The sequence below is a fragment of the Sphaeramia orbicularis genome, chromosome 9 (genome assembly GCF_902148855.1).
Source record: "Sphaeramia orbicularis chromosome 9, fSphaOr1.1, whole genome shotgun sequence".
NCBI lineage: Eukaryota > Metazoa > Chordata > Actinopteri > Kurtiformes > Apogonidae > Sphaeramia > Sphaeramia orbicularis.
Genome location: NC_043965.1, coordinates 45,114,747 through 45,132,445, shown reverse-complemented (window position 1 = coordinate 45,132,445; position 17,699 = coordinate 45,114,747). Strand labels below are relative to the sequence as shown.

The 17,699-nt window shown below is 40.1% G+C and overlaps 1 protein-coding gene and 1 long non-coding RNA gene across 3 annotated transcripts in view; one reads left to right on the top strand and one right to left on the bottom strand.

Moving 5' to 3' along the window:
• The window catches only part of LOC115426471 (golgin subfamily A member 4-like), a 32,569-nt gene extending 27,545 nt beyond the window's left edge, over nt 1-5,024 (bottom strand). The window contains exons 1-4 of one of the 2 annotated variants that reach the window (XM_030144608.1): nt 5,019-5,024; nt 3,988-4,047; nt 1,218-1,853; nt 1,086-1,151 (exon numbers count right to left, since the gene is read on the bottom strand). In XM_030144608.1, coding sequence (XP_030000468.1) covers nt 1,086-1,151; nt 1,218-1,853; nt 3,988-4,003 — 718 coding nt within the window. In that variant the 5' untranslated portion in view covers nt 4,004-4,047; nt 5,019-5,024. The remainder of the gene's footprint in view (nt 1-1,085; nt 1,152-1,217; nt 1,854-3,987; nt 4,048-5,018) is intronic. The other variant, XM_030144609.1, reaches the window with a different exon arrangement.
• A 7,965-nt stretch (nt 5,025-12,989) lies between these two features.
• LOC115426476 (uncharacterized) lies at nt 12,990-17,358 on the top strand. Its single transcript, XR_003936347.1, has 3 exons — nt 12,990-13,062; nt 13,914-14,031; nt 17,270-17,358. It is a non-coding gene; the product is annotated as an uncharacterized LOC115426476 (long non-coding RNA).
• The last annotated feature ends 341 nt before the right edge of the window (nt 17,359-17,699 follow it).

Here is a 17,699-nt window from a genome sequence, read left to right as displayed (position 1 = left end):
GGTAATGAGGATGATAGTATGGAGAGGGAGGAGCCAGTGGCCACACAGGCACAGACCGTGACAGTTGGAGGGTTCATGGGTTTGTGTATAAAAAAGTGATGACTGTATTATGCTTTTGTGGATGACTCAATGTGCAATAAAAACACTGAACAAAAAAAGAAGAAAGACCTGTTGAAGGTAAAGGCTGTGAGGCCATCTGCAAGAAGCTCCATGTTCCTGTGACTTCAGCTGCACATATTCAGCAGGTTCAGGTCCATGGGACCGTAGTTAACCTCCCTGGATGTGACCACAAGAAGAAAACTGATGACAAACTGAACAGACTGATTATATGAACGGTAACTAAAGAACCCAGAACAACTTCAACAGAGATTAGAGTTGAATTCCAAAGTCCAGGTCCATCAGTTTCAGATGAAAGCATCTGTTACTGTTTGAGCCAAAGTGGATTTAATGGAAGACGACCAAGGAGGACTCCACTGTTGAAAGGAAATCATAAGAAAGGAGACTGGAATTTACCAAAATGATTATTCAAAAGCCACAAAGATTCTGGGAAAACGTCCTTTGGAGAAATGAGACAAAGCTGTAGTTTTTTGGTGAGTCACATCATCTCTATGTCCACAGATACAAACATGAAACAAAGAAAAGAAGGTTGTACCTACTGTGAACCATGGAGGAGGTTCTGGTATGTTCTAGGGCTGTAGCTGTAGCTGTGATAGAAACGTCTTCTCTCTGATATTAGAACACTGAGCTAGTATCTGTTGGTTGGTAAGTGTAGATGTGTCATAGTTCATTGTCTGCATCTATCCCCTCTCACTGGGGTTACTACTGTAGTAGGACTCCATCAGTATGATGTTCTCCACCCTGCTCCATGACTGTCTGGTTCCATTTGTCCATTTCACATCAGGACGTCCTGGTTCCACAACACCTGACACTGACCTTGTTGACCCCAGTGATGTCCGAGTCCATATGACTGTATTTCTAATATATACTGTATCTATACATAAATACACCTGTAGAACTGAGTATATGGCAGAGTTAACAGTGCTCAGTCTGGACAAGACAAACAGTACAAGGAGGATTTTACTCACTGTCAGATGAAGGGTTTGTCCCAGAGACACGGAGGTATGATTGGACATGTTTTCCCACAGTCAGCCCTGTAACAAAATAATATTAACATCAGCAAAATTATACAATAAAATCATAAATGATCCTCCTCTTACCAGTACCTTTAACAGCAGCCATGACATCATAAAATGTTTGCTTCAGTTTGAAGCCCTCATGATCATCTGATGAAGAAGATGGTGTTTCCTCAAATTCTTCGTAGCTCAGATGTTTTCCGTTGTTTTCTTTCACTATTTGACCCAGTCGTGTTAACAGTTCATCATGACGAAGGTTCTCCAGTTGTAGATATCCACATCTGCATCTACTGATCATGTCTTTTACAGCTGGACGTTGTCTGTATGTTTCTGTGTGTCCTGGACTCTGTTTTCTTGGTGAAATCAGAACCAGTGTTTGATTAAATGACTGATCGTTGAAGTTTTCAAGGATTGATTCTATTCTCTGTTTGTGTTCTTCAGTGAAGTCTTCAGGCTGTAGAACCAGCAGGAACACATGAGGCCCAGGATGTGAAACATCTGAACAGTTTTTTATGAACTTCATCAGCTCATGGTGTGAGATGTCAGACAGTAGATGATTTGGGGTGTTGATGATGACGACTTTTGTCTCTTCTATTGTTCTACTGATTCTCAGACAGGAGGTGGGTTTGTAAATGAACACATCCTGATCCAGGATCAGGTTTCCTACTGAATTCTTCTCAAACCAGTTGTTCCCCAGAAGAACAACCCTCAGCTCAGACACTGAAATGACAAATAATGTAAATGCTGAATGATTAGATGTTAAAGGACTGTGTTTGAGTTGATTCAAAGCCTTGTCTGATGACTTGAACTGTTTGATGACTCATGCTGAATCCCATTTAACCCCTGCCCCCCCACCCCACCCCCCGCCCCCCTTACCCCTACCCCTCTGTTTTGCACGTACACATGAAGTTGTGGTGTTGTCCCCATTCTTGATTAGTCAGAGGGGAGGGGCTAAGGTGAGGGGCTAAGGTGAGGGGCTGTGTAGCCCTTGAAATGGAGATTTTTCAGGATCACACTACAAACAGAGGGGTAGGAGAAATCTCCCATAATTCTGTTCAAATCATCGGTCAGATGGAGGTAAACAGCAAAAAAGTGCAGCACCAGGGGTGCTAGTGAGCAGGCAGTGGAGAAGGTTGCAAGATTGGTGAGCTCTGCATAAAACTATATAAAAGTCATATTAAATGACATTTTGATTGGAAATGTCATACGCCTAAACCGTCTTAGACTATGTGGCATCATCAAGATGATTCTCTTTTTTTTTTCTACATACACTGAACAACAAAAGAAACGCAAGTATGTTTCAGTATTGGTTTATACGGAAGTTTTATTATGAATATTGGTTTCATATGAGATATTTATATCCAGCTGTGAAATTTACAGTGGGTCTCTCTTGCTGTCCTTGTAGCACTGAGATGACGGTCACGGAGATGGGCCAAGCGAATATGGCGATCCTGATTACGAGTGGTCACACGTGGTCTTCCGGATTTTGGTCTGTCCCGAGTGGTCCCTGTGTCACAGAATCGTGTCCTCAGCCTACTGATGGTGGACTCGTGCACTTGCAGATGTCTGGCAATGTTGCGAGCCGTTAAACCAGCATCAAGCGTACCAATGGCGCGTTCTCTCAGATTATCGTTAAGGCGAGGCATCGTGGTAATGCAGTAACTTTTGAATCTTACCATTTCTTTTTATAGCCCCTGGATAAACAAAGGGAATTGCCACTCCCATTTGTTGCTCCCACTACCATATCACTTAAAACGTACCACACCTCCGATACTTTGTACACGTGCTCAACCACTCGTGGTCGTATTTGCCTGCAAACATACGCTCCAATAGTTACAACTCACTTATTGTAATGTGTATCTCAGTTGACAACTCAACAGGACAGCTGAACTCTTGCCTAAATTAACGACCAAAACTTGCGTTTCTTTTGTTGTTCAGTATATGTAAACGGCGCACAACCTACGCAAATTCAAGTACATGGGTAAACCTGCTTCCACCAGCAAGCTAAAATCTGACACAGTTAGCCACATGCCTGACACGTCCAAGATGACAGAGCAATCCAAAATAATGGAACTCAAAGCTGATCTACAATCATTTATTAAAACTGAAATGACTGTCCTTTTCCAAGGTGAGCTGAAGAAGGTAATAGCAAGTGAGTCTGACACAGTTAAACTGGAGCTACAAGCATGCAAGCTAGAAATGGCTAATAGCACCTCAGCCCTTCACTCAGACTTGGATACAATTAAACCACAGTGTCAGACATGGAAAAGGGGCTCTCTGGCTTTTCAGACGACATCACCACACTACAAAATACCATTCAAAAACTGGAGAAGAGTGTGTAAAAGCTGCAGGAGAAGAGCTTTGAGATGGAGGGACAAATGTGGAGATCTAACATCTGTATATTAAATGTATCTGATGAAGTTCCAAGCACACCACTTTGGGTTTCAAACTGTTTAAAGAAGCCCTAAACTTGGACAAAGATGTGCTGATTGACAGATCTCATCGCTCTTTACAAGCACAAAAAGCTGACAGTAAACCCAGAGCAATCATTGCAAAGATGCATTACTATGAAGACTGTATGGACATTCTCCGCCGTGCACAGGAGGCTGGAAGGCTCTGTCACAACGGTTCAACTATCTTCATCTTCCCAGACTACCCACTGAGTGTGGCCCACGCCAGATCAGCTTTCAGTGAAGTCAAAAAGCTCCTACAGGGACGGGAAGGTGTTGAGTGGATCCTGACAGATGGATTCTACCAACGTACATACTATTAAACACATTAACCTGTGTTCACATCATGTATTTCTGTCCTAATCTTGTCATCGTATATTCGGTCTAAACCCTGTTGGACTCACCAGATGCTGTGGCCATGATCCAACTCTTCCAGACATGGACAGATTCAGCCTCTGCAGCATCTGATAGAACCGAAACAAAACAACAGGACAAATACTAAGTGAGTAATGACAGATGAATGCAGGGCGTGTCAGTATGAAATATTTCTCTGAAACAGTGAAGACATGAGGCTGTCCCTTCTCCGTCAACAGTAGATCTTATTAATTCAACACATTACTGTCTGAATCTGTCCATTCCAAAGTCCATGAATGTCCAGGAGTCCACAAGTACAACCCAATAAAAGTCACACTCACATCCTGTTACTGAAGACTGAACATATTTACTGCTTCAAACCACAGGAAAAGTACATCTAAGTACCTTTAAAGAGGGACTGAAGGCTTCTATAGCTGATAGTGTGATATAAAGGAATACCAGAGTGTATTTGAACTGAACTACTGTTCATTCAGTCCCATTCTGGACTAAAGTACATGTAAGAACACACACAGAAAGGGATTTCCTGTCACAGTAGAAACTAGAAAAGCACTCGGAGAGCGCAGACCTCCGCCAAGGCAGATCAATGCCGCCCCCCCCCCCCCCCCACCACCACCACCAAAATTTAATCATTTGTTCCTTGTGCCAGTATCAACATTTCCTGAAATTTTCACCCAAATCCGTCCATAAGGTTTTGAGTTATCTTGCACACGGACAGACAGACAGACAAACCAACGCCGGCAAAAACATAACCTCCTTGGCGGAGGTACTAAAACATTTGCATTTATATCATAAAATACAAACACCATGTAAAGTCATAAAATACTCTGTAGTCATATGTACAGTGTGTGGGTCCTGGAAGACACTGTTCAGGTAAAATAATCCAAACACTTTAGCGTTAAATAAAGCCGTTTTTCCTCATTGTTAAACCTGTATTTACAGTAAATTTATGACCTTTTACACTTCAGCATCAAACTATGAATTTACATCATAATAGTCTGGCAGAAAACATGGATTATCTAACTGTAGAAGCACTTATTAACAGGATTTACCGTGAACTCACCTGTAAACAGTGACTACCTAAGAGACGGAGAAGCGAAAGTAAACGCTGCCTTCAAGTCCAATGGGAAATACTATTTACGCCCCCTCACGTCTTATTTCCATTGGAGAACGGGGGGGGGGGGGGGGGGATCAGGGATTAAAGCAAAAATTTTTCATCTGACTGAAAATTTTCTTCTGGTCAAAATCATTGGCCACTATTAAAAATGATGCAATACAATACTACTATAGCGTACAAGTTTATATAGTCAAATTTGGCAATACTGTAAAACACACTGAATGGGAGAGTGTACAGGTGTAGAAGATTAGTAACATGGATAGAAAAAATGTCATGAGTGGTATTGGTGGGGGGTCTGGGGGTCCTCCCCCAGTAAATTTTTAAAGCTTCAGGTCAATTTTGGTGCTCTCTGGTTAATTTTAAAGGGTATGAAAACCTTTGAAGTGAAAATAATAACTGGAAGAAAACCTTACTGCAAAAAATGAGTGAAAAACTTTTTATTTAACAATTTAGGAACTCCTAAAACATCACTCCAACTCCAATAGCACATGAATTTTGGGGAAAATGTCTGTGTAAATGTAACCCTAACCAACTAATCTTTTATTTTTTCTGCTTTTTGGCACTGAAACCAAAAGTTTCAAGCTTGGTCATTCCAGATGCACGCTTGTTTTATTCTTATGCAGTCGGGCGTGTAACCGCATACGGCGGCGGCGCGCACAACCGCACGCACGGGAAAGACACATACACACAAACACACACACACACTAGTCATATACCGGCAACAGGAGATAAGCTATGAACCCAAACATGAAGGTCCATGTAGATCAGTTCTGTCTTCTTCCCTTTTCGCTGTGCTTCTTTCATAATGAAAGCTACTTGTTAGCACTAAACTAAAGTTAGGCTGGAGGCTGAACTTCGCCAAAGCTGAACTTGTCCATGTGTTTCTGAGGCACAGAATGAGCAGTGTTTCCTTCCAAAGATAAATAGTCATCAATCTCTCCTCACGACATAAAAATAAAGAAGTCATCTTATTATCATCACTGTTAAACCTGTCAGCCCCCTGTGCGTGGTGTGCCTGTGTTAAACACCTGCACATTCAGGACAGCAGACCCAGGACAGGATCGCGGTGCCGACTGGACTCTGCGAAACACGTGGGGAAGTTACTTCAATATGACTTTTTTCCCCCCTCAGTTTTTCCATTTGACGGAAATCTGTCGTGGTGACGGAGAACTTTAATCCCTGGGATAGATCCACGAACTACAGAGATGAAAATAACCTTTGACCTTTACAACATGGCGGAGAGCAACGAGGGATTCATCACAAATGATAAACAATACTTTTATTACCGTTCTGCTGCTGTTAGCTGATGGTTTTGCATATTTAAAGTAGTTTACACAACGTATCAAAGAAAACCTAAAAGAACATGTAGCAGCTGACGTACAGCAGGTCCCCGTTAATTATGTCAGACATTTGTATTTCACTGAAACAAAAGCACCTGAACACAACACACTCATAATTTAGAATTCACAGGCGGAAAGAATAATTTTCCCGATGGCACTTGAAGGCACCATTTTTCTTTTCTTGGCTCAGTTCCTGTGTTTTGATTGGACACCATAGTGCAAGTGGGCGTGGCCAAAACATGTCAGCATGAGACTGTAAAGTTGTTGGATGGTTGTTTGTGTTCAGGTGGAACTGCAGTTTATTTTAGGGCTCAATTTAGTGTCGGCAGGATTTTCACATGAAATGAATTTACTCCAAAAACTGAAGATGATGATGATGTTCCCTGGTCTGTGGGTTCAGTCACAGACCTTCTCCACTGATTCTAACATATGTTCCCTGGTCTACAGGTTCAGTCACAGACCTTCCATGCACAGAAACATTCTCCTACTGGGTTCTGCAAATCACTGTATGGTGGAGGGCAAATATTAATGAAACTCTGGTAGTCGGGCCTTGCAAACCCACGAGTTCCGAGGAGGTGAGTCCACATCTGGTGGAGTTCTGGAGCCTGGGACCAGGACCAGCCATGTTCTGGATCACAGACCACAGATGGGACCCATGGACCAGGTCTACATGGTCTTCATCTGGTTGTTGTTTTATTGGATGTTTAGCGTCATTTTCATCCTGTTCATCTGTTCCAGTTCTGTGGAAAAGTATGAACATGAAGGTAGAAGATGAAGGAGTTTAGTTATAGAAATGAAAAAGGATTCATAAACACTTTCATCATTATACAAATAATGATATTATATTGTTTTTTTTATAATGTTCTCATTTTTAGATTAACCCTTAAAGACCCAAACAGCCACCAGTGACCAAACCCATCTACTGATCTACACTGTTTAATAACCTGTGAACCATTAAACCTGTTAATACGTGGAAATAATTCATGTAAAATACAGTTCCTCATCTTTTTATAGTCATCAGATATGACCATATTTGGATGTTCAGAGGCCCCGTAGTTGCCGTGGAAACACCGTCATCTTCTCCAACATTGATTCCCCAGTAAAACCCATGGAGCTGTGGATGGAAACACTGGGTTTATGTTCAGTTAATGACAGATTGGACTGAAAAAGACACTGTTTATTCAGTTTGATCTGATTCTGATATTATGACACTTAACTTTAATCTGAGCTTTTATGAACATCTACATGATCAGTGAATTAAATATAGAAAATACATGATTTATATCGAACAGTACAAAGGATAATATAATGAAAGAAAATACATCACTTCAGAACGGTTAAATGTATAATAAAATATAATATTAATAAAAATAATACAACATTCAGTTACTTTTGTGAAACATTTTTAACAAATATTTAAGAAGTCTGAACTGACTTTGAAATGCATTTGGTTTATCTGAAATAAAAACCTTATTTGTTAATATCTGAAAATCTAACTCTCCACACTAACATTATGTGTCGGTGTGGTGTCAGTATCTTTTTTTGCACTAAATGCGTTTTACAGTTTTATTTGAACCCTCACCTGAACAAACTCAAAGTCAGAACCGACCTCAGTCCCCTTTATTATATTAATATGAAGAGAGAGGGAGGGGGTAAGAGAGAGAGAGAGAGAAAGAGAGAGAGAGAGAAAGGGAGAGAGGGGGAGTCAGAGAGACAGAGAGAGAGAGAGAGAGAGAGAAAGGGTTAGACAGAGGGGATGAGAGAGAGAGAGGGAGAGAGGGAGAGAGGGAGGGTTAGCCACACACAAACCCAGACAGACAGACCCGCCTACTGCTGTCCATCAAACTGAACTATACTAGTCAACATTTGCTAGGGTTCAGTTTTATATTTGCACAATAATTGATGTTGTATAATATTTTGGGTGACTTCATATATTATGTGTGTACTTTGGCTAGTCATGTAAAGAAAAATGGACCAAAAATATTACTCTACTAATTCATCTATAATAATGAAGGATAAGATCAAATGTTCAGTGTCAAAGAAATCCCTTTATTTGGAGCTCCATAGAAAGAGATACCCCTCAGACAAAGACTGAGATGGTCTGACTCCAAAAATACAAATCACCCTGTAGTCTTCTGTCTCCCATGAGAAAATTATGATGTGTGGAAAGTGTTTTGGTTAGTGTCAGGAACTTAGAGATAAGACCCCTGTGAGAAATGTGGGTTTGGCCTTCTACTGTGGACACAACACAAAAGAGGTCCAAACTGCTCTATAATACACAGTGACATGAATATATCCGAAATAGAGTTAGAAGCCTATATGATATATGAAATATATATGAATATATATGGATATAAGTAATATTTCCATTACATACCAATTAGTAGAGTAATATTTTTTCCATAACAATTGGTGTCAGAAGTGGGATAGCTGAAGTTCCGCCATGTGACACTCGAAGGCGTCAGACAGGTTAGCCACCAAGAATCCACCATCTAGGGGTTCTCCTCTACCTCACTGAAAATCTTAAGAGACGAGAGGGTCTGATGCCTGGAGTGAAACTGGTCGACTTCACGTCTATTCAACGAACTCAATACTCTACTTCCTCGTCTGAAGGGTGAGATATATTTTGAAGCATTTGCTTATTAATCAAATTGGGGGAAAAAAAAAAAAAGGAAAAAAAAAGAAAAAGGAAAAAAGAAAAAAAAAACAAATAAAAATAAAACAAAAATAAATTTAAAAAAATATATAAAAAATTTAATTAAATTAAATGTCATGTCTATCTACTTGGGCTGACTGTCATTAGGGGCCTGTAGTAAAGAAGTCTGGTATTAAAGTCAGACTTAACGTGGTTAGGTCCACAGGGTTTTTAATCCACTTGTACCTGAGAAACGAAGTGTGATAGGCACAGGGACGCCTGTGTTCAATATCGTTCCTAGTATTCCTCTATGATGGTTTAGGAAATCTCTACTTAAGACGGGGGTGTAGGGATGGATGTGTGTGATTGGTCTTTTGTTATGGCTTATTCTTAGTGATCAATGAATGATCAAAAGGGGGGAGTATGTAATGGAAATATTACTTATATCCATATATATTCATATATATTTCATATATCATATAGGCTTCTAACTCTATTTCGGATATATTCATGTCACTGTGTATTATAGAGCAGTTTGGACCTCTTTTGTGTTGTGTCCACAGTAGAAGGCCAAACCCACATTTCTCACAGGGGTCTTATCTCTAAGTTCCTGACACTAACCAAAACACTTTCCACACATCATTATTTTCTCATGGGAGACAGAAGACTACAGGGTGATTTGTATTTTTGGAGTCAGACCATCTCAGTCTTTGTCTGAGGGGTATCTCTTTCTATGGAGCTCCAAATAAAGGGATTTCTTTGACACTGAACGTTTGAACTTATCCTTCTTTATTTTTGACGAATTAGTAGAGTAATATTTTTTCCATAACAAGGTAAAAAAAACATACATTTTTATTGCACTTTCAGGCAAAAGGGTGATACAACCCTAGAAATTAGAGTTCACAACAATTACTCTTCCAATTTTGTTTTCACTGAAACCACTCAGAATGTTCTGAAACACATACGGTGTGATGTCAATAATGTGTGTGGCCACCATCCGCATCCGCAGGCTGTACTCCACTGGGAAAATAAACTGTCAAGTTTCCAGAATTACACCCTCGAATATAGCAAAGTTATAGTCCTGATCCCTAGCAAATGTTGACTAGTGTATATTTGTCCAATAGTAGAAGTGCTGTTACTAGTGGAACTACCACTAACCAGGGTAATGTCTAATGCTGAACTGGTCCAAATCTGACCTGGTCACACATGGTCATCTACTATATGAACATTAAAAACCTCAAAGACTGAATGATTTTAATAAATTGTGTTAAATCTGAACCTTCAGTCCATTTTAGAACCTGAACCAAACATAAAATCATTCAATGTCAGACTTTCAAACCCTGTTATTTCAGTTGGTTTTCCAGCTGTAAAATGTCCCAGTGAAGGTTCAAATGGAAGCACTGTTCATTTCTATGATTAGACAAAGACATTCAATCTACCTTGAACAATGCTTTAGTGTCTGACACAAACACAGCTGGTGAAAAAAGAAAAATGTCTTTGGACTTCTTTAGTAGAAATGATAGTTCATATATTTTAGTTTATATTTTAATTATTTACAGCGCACACACAAACAGTTTTCAGAAAAGTAGAAAGAATTTAAAATGACACTGATTAATAATCTGTGCAAATGTGGACGAATGAACAAATGGACATTTTTGTTTCATTTTAGTAAAATAGGTTTTAAAATAGTTTTTTTATAAGTACAAAAATGGAATTCATATATAGTTCCAAATACTTGTTTTACTGGATGATAAAACATGAATTATCTTGATATATTTAATTGTACTTCACATTTAATATATTTTTATTTTGTTTTTAGAATTTGAACAAATATGTTATTCACATTATAATCAAATGAAATGTTTGGACCATAAATGGAGTTGAACCCTTACGTTCTCCTGTGGCATTTTTACACATTTTTCTCAAGTTTTTCATTTTGGGGGTGTTTCTGTTAGTTCTATTTTTGAAACTCAGTGTCTTTAACTCATATATGTCAGTTTTACTCAGTGTGAATTATCCCTCCATAACTGGTGGTACTCCCTTCACTTCTTTGACCATCGTGCTCCACCACCACATCAATATGAAAAGTCGCACTCACCATCACAGTTAGCGTTCAGGTAAAGGATACGTGTGTTCTCTGCCCTCATCATGTCCTATGGACCTGCTGAATGTCCTCCTGCTGAATGTAGAATCCATTTTACCTCTAAAAACTGTAATAGACTTGGTTTAAATGCAGACTTAGCTTATCCTGCTAAGAAGTTAGTTAACGTTAGCATGGACTGGACCAGCCTCAGTGGAACTATGTAAAGTAATTAAACTGATAAAGACATCAGCTTGTATCTATAAACCAACAAAACACTTCAATAAGGTGGTAAAATAATACATGTTCAACAGGATAGACGTTTATTAACTACTTACATTTACCAATCCACGTCAGTATCATGACAGTGGAACTGAATTTTCCAGACAGTCTCTGTCTCTGACGTCAGTTGGTTCAGCTGCTTTTGGCGCCGTCGTGGTTCAAATGGTACGGTCCACAACAGGGGTGTCTGAAATGGTTTTACATTCAACTGTTCCTACTCTAAGAACAGGACTGGGCTAGGATTGTGTTATTATTTTCACAAAATCAGAAGAATTACGCGACCCTCCCTAAAACTGATGTTTGTGTCTCTTTAGGGGGTCTGGGTCTTCATCGGGGGGTACAGACCCCCCCCAGTACCCCCGTAATTCAAACTATGGTGGAAGGAGGACATTATTGAACCTCTGTTACCGGCATCAGGTCGCGTGCTTACAGCCATTAGCTGCAGGAAAAAAAAAACAAAACAAAAAAAACAACAACAACAACAGAATAAAGTGGATTTGACTTCAGTGTAAAGAGGACAGACTTGGACAGAGTTGGTTTATTGTTTCGTTATGAGCCTCGTGTTTGTGTCGATAACGGGCTTTTGACTCTATGACGGACTGACGGTAGCACATTAGCGAAATAATGCTCATGAGCTAAGACGCCAATGCTAATGCTAAGTTTAGTCTACAGTGTTTGATCCTGTTATAAATGAAGCTCAGGTCTATGTTGGTTTGTTTTAGAATGAGTTTATGGATCATATCCAAACTATTCTGTCATATTGGAGCTGGTGAGTTCATATTTCTGTCTTCAAGACGTCTATTATCATCTTCTAACTGAAAAACATTTATTTATTTATTTTTTATCCTGGGTTTCATCTGTTATCTGACTTATGTTTGTCTCAGCTGTTTTCTAAACTGTCTTTAACTTTTTGATTTATCCTTTAGACTGTATCTGTAATAAACTGATTAAAACATTAAAAAAAACAATAGACAGCAATGTGGATTTCTGCATATAAATCTTTAAGCAAAAATCCTTTATTCTCAGCGTAGATAAAACACTCCTCAGTATCTGCCTTCATTCATAAATCTTTCTGAAATGTATTTAATTTCATTTGGTTACGAATATTCTGAAACTTTTAACTCAAGTGTTGATTGGAGCAAATCTAAATCCCTGTTGTCTCAGTGAGTTTTGATCAATAGGTTTCAATACAGAAAGAAATTCAAATGAACATGGAAACTATGGGAGTTAATGCTGTTCATTTTGAAAAATGTTAAATATTAACTACACAAAGAGTCTCTACTTCCTGTCAGTTAGTGTTAAATGAACAGACACTTTGTGGAGACACTGACACCGTACATCCTGTTAGACTTTACTCTGTAGACTGTTTATTTACTCTGTTTTTAAATCTCTTTTTAAATACATGACATTAAACAAGGTGAGACAGAAACAGTATCTCTACTCTCTGTTTGGTATGCATCTACGTCTGCTGACGTTCCAGAACGTCTACTCAGACTGAGATTAACATCAGGACAAACCTAAAAGACAGTCCAACTAAGCTCCTCCCACTGGCGCTGGTGGAACCTGTGGGACCAGGTGAGGTTCTGTTCCATTTCAAGACACCGTCCACCTGAGACACACCAACACTTAGACCCTTCCGTCAGCGTTCCACAGGTCAATTTTCTCTTCTTTCTCTGGGTTCAGTCTCATTTTTGTGGTTTCATTTGTTCTCCATAAACTTTCATCAGTTTAGTGTCGTTTATTACTGGTTACCCCGCCCCCTGAAGGGGATTAATCTGTACAGGGTTGGGCCAAATTCCCCAGATATATATTTACTGAAACCACCCCAGTGTTCGATAATTGTGTCACTTTTTCTGCTCAGTTTCCCCAGCATCTTCTCATATGTAGCTGTTTCTGTCATTTGAATATGATTTTTATATTTAACAAATATTGAATATGAATGAGAGTGGATTGATGCCAAAATAAGATACAATAGGTGCGAGGGGCGGGGTTTGTTGAAGCTGGCACCACTTGTTACCCCGCCCCCTGAAGGAGAGGCAAGGGATATTAATTTTGGTTTGGTTTGCTTGTTTCTTTCTTTGTTTCTTAACAGTTTAGCAGCAAAACTATTAGTTGAATTCAGACCAAATTGGGTTTATAGATTGCCAGTGACCCAGAATGTATCTGATTACATTTTGGGAAAATTAGGTCAAAGTTCAAATTCTTAATGAATTTTTTAAATCTTTTTTTCTTACCATTTACTTATAATGGGCAAAATTTCACATGTCAATAAAAACATCAATTTTGTTTCAATTTCCTTCAAACTTGGCACATACATAGAGGCAATTGATATACTCATATCAGTACATGCATAGATATGATGACATCAGCTGGATCGATGCCAAAATAAGCTACACTTTGTGTGAGGGGCAGGGTTTGTTGTGCCTGGAACCACTGGTTTGAAATGGTTTTGGTTGGAGTTCAACCATTGGATGATGTTCCATGGGCTCCATTTGTCTTTGCAGATTCAGGAAATACCCTCCGATGTCTGACTGGGACAATCATGTGAACTGAAGTCGTCCATAACAGGAGTGAGTTTCACTGGACCATTGGGGACATTTCCATCACAGCGTCATTAACACAGTGAGTCTGTCACAAACTCAAATGTTTGTTGTTGAAATGACGCTTAGAGACCAGAACCTTTGTGCAGTAGAACCTGAACAGAACACATCCAACACATGTTCAACACACAACATGGATTTTCTACCACACGTTGTTGATGTGGACTCACAAAGCACAGTCGACTGATACTAAACAACACACTTTGGGTGGATGGACTCGGGGTTAAAGGTCGTCCTGAACCCTGTCCAACAGTCATGGCCTTCACAGAGAGTTCAGGTCTGGGATTCAGGTCCTCCTCTCAGACAGGTTTAACCCTTTATGGACCCTTTTCAGAGGTCCATTCCTCCTGCACACTGTGGGAACTCTGGTATTTTACAGATAGTGTCCTGGTGTTGGGTTCCTGTTCCTCTGTTCCTTCAGTCAATGGCAAATTTCTGTGACCCCCTGTTCCTCATACGTTGCGGTACATATTGATGGAAGTAAAAGGGTGTTCATTCAAAAAAGGTTGAGAACCACTGCTTTAAACAGTCGACTTACTTCCAGTCTTGTGTAAGTTCCTTCCAAACTGTAATCCATTACTGATTACCTGTTACTGATTGAAAGTAATTCCTTAGCTTACAATATTACTGTCTCAGAACTGTAATATGTTACGACTCCTGTATTACTTTTGACTTAAGTACAGACTCTCATCATAAATGGCCCATGTACAGTAGAACCAAACCCCCTCAAAGTAAAATAAGTACATGCGCCCCAAAGTTCATGTGGATGGATAGCTCAGTAAGTAATACTACAGTCTACAATGTTCAAAACCCAGGCAGGAACGCTTGCATTTTTTCCACATTTTACATGTTTAAACAGGGGGCATGTCTGAGGATGCCAGTGGATGAATCCACAATTGATATAGAATTCTAACTAGTCCTAGGAACGTTAGCTTACCTTGTCATTGCTGATCACAGGGATCATGCTAACTAGCTCCTGTAAAGCAGGGTTAGGGTTAGTAATAGTGTAGCCACCTGTCCCAGTTTATCAGGATTGTCCTTCTTTGTAGCCTGTCCTGGAACATTTGTAAATTCTCCTGGGACACGGAATTTCTCGGTTTTTAATGGACTATGTCAATGCCGTTATGAAAAAATTGAGGGTTAGCAATACATAGCACGCTGGTTTAAAGGGGTCATATTTATCTGAACCCACTTTTATTAGTTTTTGGTTCATTTATTTGTGTATTTGGACCCTAACAGTTCAAAAAGTTTGAATTTAAACCCTCCAGCTGCTGCAAAGCTATCTTTATATTCATTTTGGCAAAAATCAAGTGGATTTCTACAACCTGTTTTAATTCCTTCTTAATTTGTTACGTCTATAACTAGTTACATCACGACATTTGCATGTGTAAGGTCAAAACTTCTGATGACCACTTCTCTGAGTACGACATAATTGTTTCTCAGCAGCAGCGGTTGTAGTAAAAACTGAAAATATGTCCAAACTTGGAGCCAATTACCTAAAATGTTCAGTTGTTGGTTGAACGGGACAGAGCGGCACAGTAAACAACCTGGAGGGGGCGGGGCCTGAAGTGGCTCATGTGCATTTAAAGGGCCAAAACCACATTTCTGGTGTCATTACTCAGAAATAGGGTTGAAGATGGACCTGTGGAGTTGAATTAATGAAGAACTCAGACCCAAGATGAGTATTTATAGTTTATGTAGACCACAGGGAAATGTTGGAAAATGAAGAATTCCATTGAATAGAAGCAAAATATCACTCCTTTAAGTCCATGCCTGTACTGGAGCCACGCCGTTGTGTGTGTGTGTGTGTGTGTGTGTGTATGTGTGTTTGTGTGTGCATGTGTGTGTGTGTGTGTGTGCACATGTGCGTGCCTGTGTGCTGTCTGCTATCTATCGCGTGGATGAGATGCACTTCACCTGTATCTCTAAAAGGGGCAGCGACACACCCTGAATAGTGGAACTGAATATGAAGTCCATAACATAGCCTATCTCGCTTGTGCATCAGTTCAACTGATGCTTGATAAGAGAAACAGACTGTCAGTTGCAATGGTGAAGGCTGAACTTCAGGTCAAATTGAATTTTATAATATCATGCCCTGAATTCAAGACGCTCATTGAAGAACAGACGGCAGGTAGAGAAGGCAAGCACAAGCAATGCACACAGTAGTACCTGAGGAATCAGGTAAGCTGTTTCCATTCATGAGAATACTTGATGTTTAAAATAATCAGTGCATACTATCTGCAAAACACAGTTCTGTTGCGTCAGTTGGCGGATGTCTAAGGGACATTTTTGCTCATGCAGGTGGGCCGTGGTATGTTGTGTCATCAATATGTCCAGGTTTTTTGGTGTGTTTTTTGTCAGACACATGTGGCAACCCTAGTTAGTAATGAGCATACGTCCATGTGGACAATGGACTGTCTTCTGACGTCTTCACCCGTTGGTTGAACACCAACAGGAAGTAGAACTTTTTTGATGCATGTTTAATTTCTTAGGGTCTCACAGTCTTGCTGTTTTTGTTTTCATTTGAGCAATTACATTATTAGCAAAAAGTGTGTTGTAGTGCAAGTGCTATTGAACATGTACAGAGTCAAATATGTCTGAAAAGGGATTAGTAATGCCTTATACTACTGTGTTACAGCAAAAAGTACTGTTACTGTAATGCATTACTTTTGTAATGCGTTACTCCCAACACTGGTTATTTCAGAGATATGAGAACTCCTACTTGGATGATCAAACACACTGACCTTTGACCTCTGATGTCACCCTCAGTTATCAATTCTAAACCATCAGCTGTTAGGTCCAAATAAACCACATGTTCAGGTTTGAGTCCAAACACTTAAACCGACAGAACATTAGTGTCATTAAAGGTTCTGTCCAGGTTTCCATTGGAGAACATGAGCAGTGAACACAGGTCAGAATCACAACCTGCTGTTTCTGATTTATAGGTGATTCAACCACTTCCTCTGGCCATGTGACCTCTGGCCATGTGACCTCTGCTCTGGACTGGTTTAGTCCTTCAGGTTTTAATGGAAATCTGAGAAACCATCATCACATGGTGTTGGTCAGAGACTGTAAACCAGTAGACTAAACCAGTTCACCTTCAACATTTCCCATGTATTTTCTTCCTAGACTGTGAGAATCAGCTGTGCTGCTCCTTCCCTTCAGGTCCCATCATCAGCTCCAGGAGGACACCTAGTGGTCTGACAGTAAAACTACAGCAGTTTTCAGTGTTGGTTTTGTGGCTGATGTGGATTCAGCAGAATGGATCAGTGTGAGGACAGAGAGGAGGGAGCCCCTCCCCCAAAGACCACCGACAGGACCCGTTCAGGACCTGGACCTGGACCTGGACCTGACAGACTGCCCAAAGCTCAGAGGTGAGACCACCATCTAGATCTGTCCACGACTGTTCTCCATGTCCGAGCTCAGCACTAAAACCACTGACATCACTATTCACAGATCGGGACCAGGACCGGGACCCAGTTGTGTGTCACTGAAGAGTGATGACTCCAAGCATTTTCTTATTGACTTCAAACAGGATTGTTCATCAGAGTCAGCGTAGGTGGTCCTTATTCAGACCTTTAGACCCCAGTGTGACACTAAACCACTTGTATGTAAATGTTGATCCAACCACAGACTCTATGGATGAACGGATCCTCCAGGACTCAGCAGGAAACTGGGTTTGGATTCCCT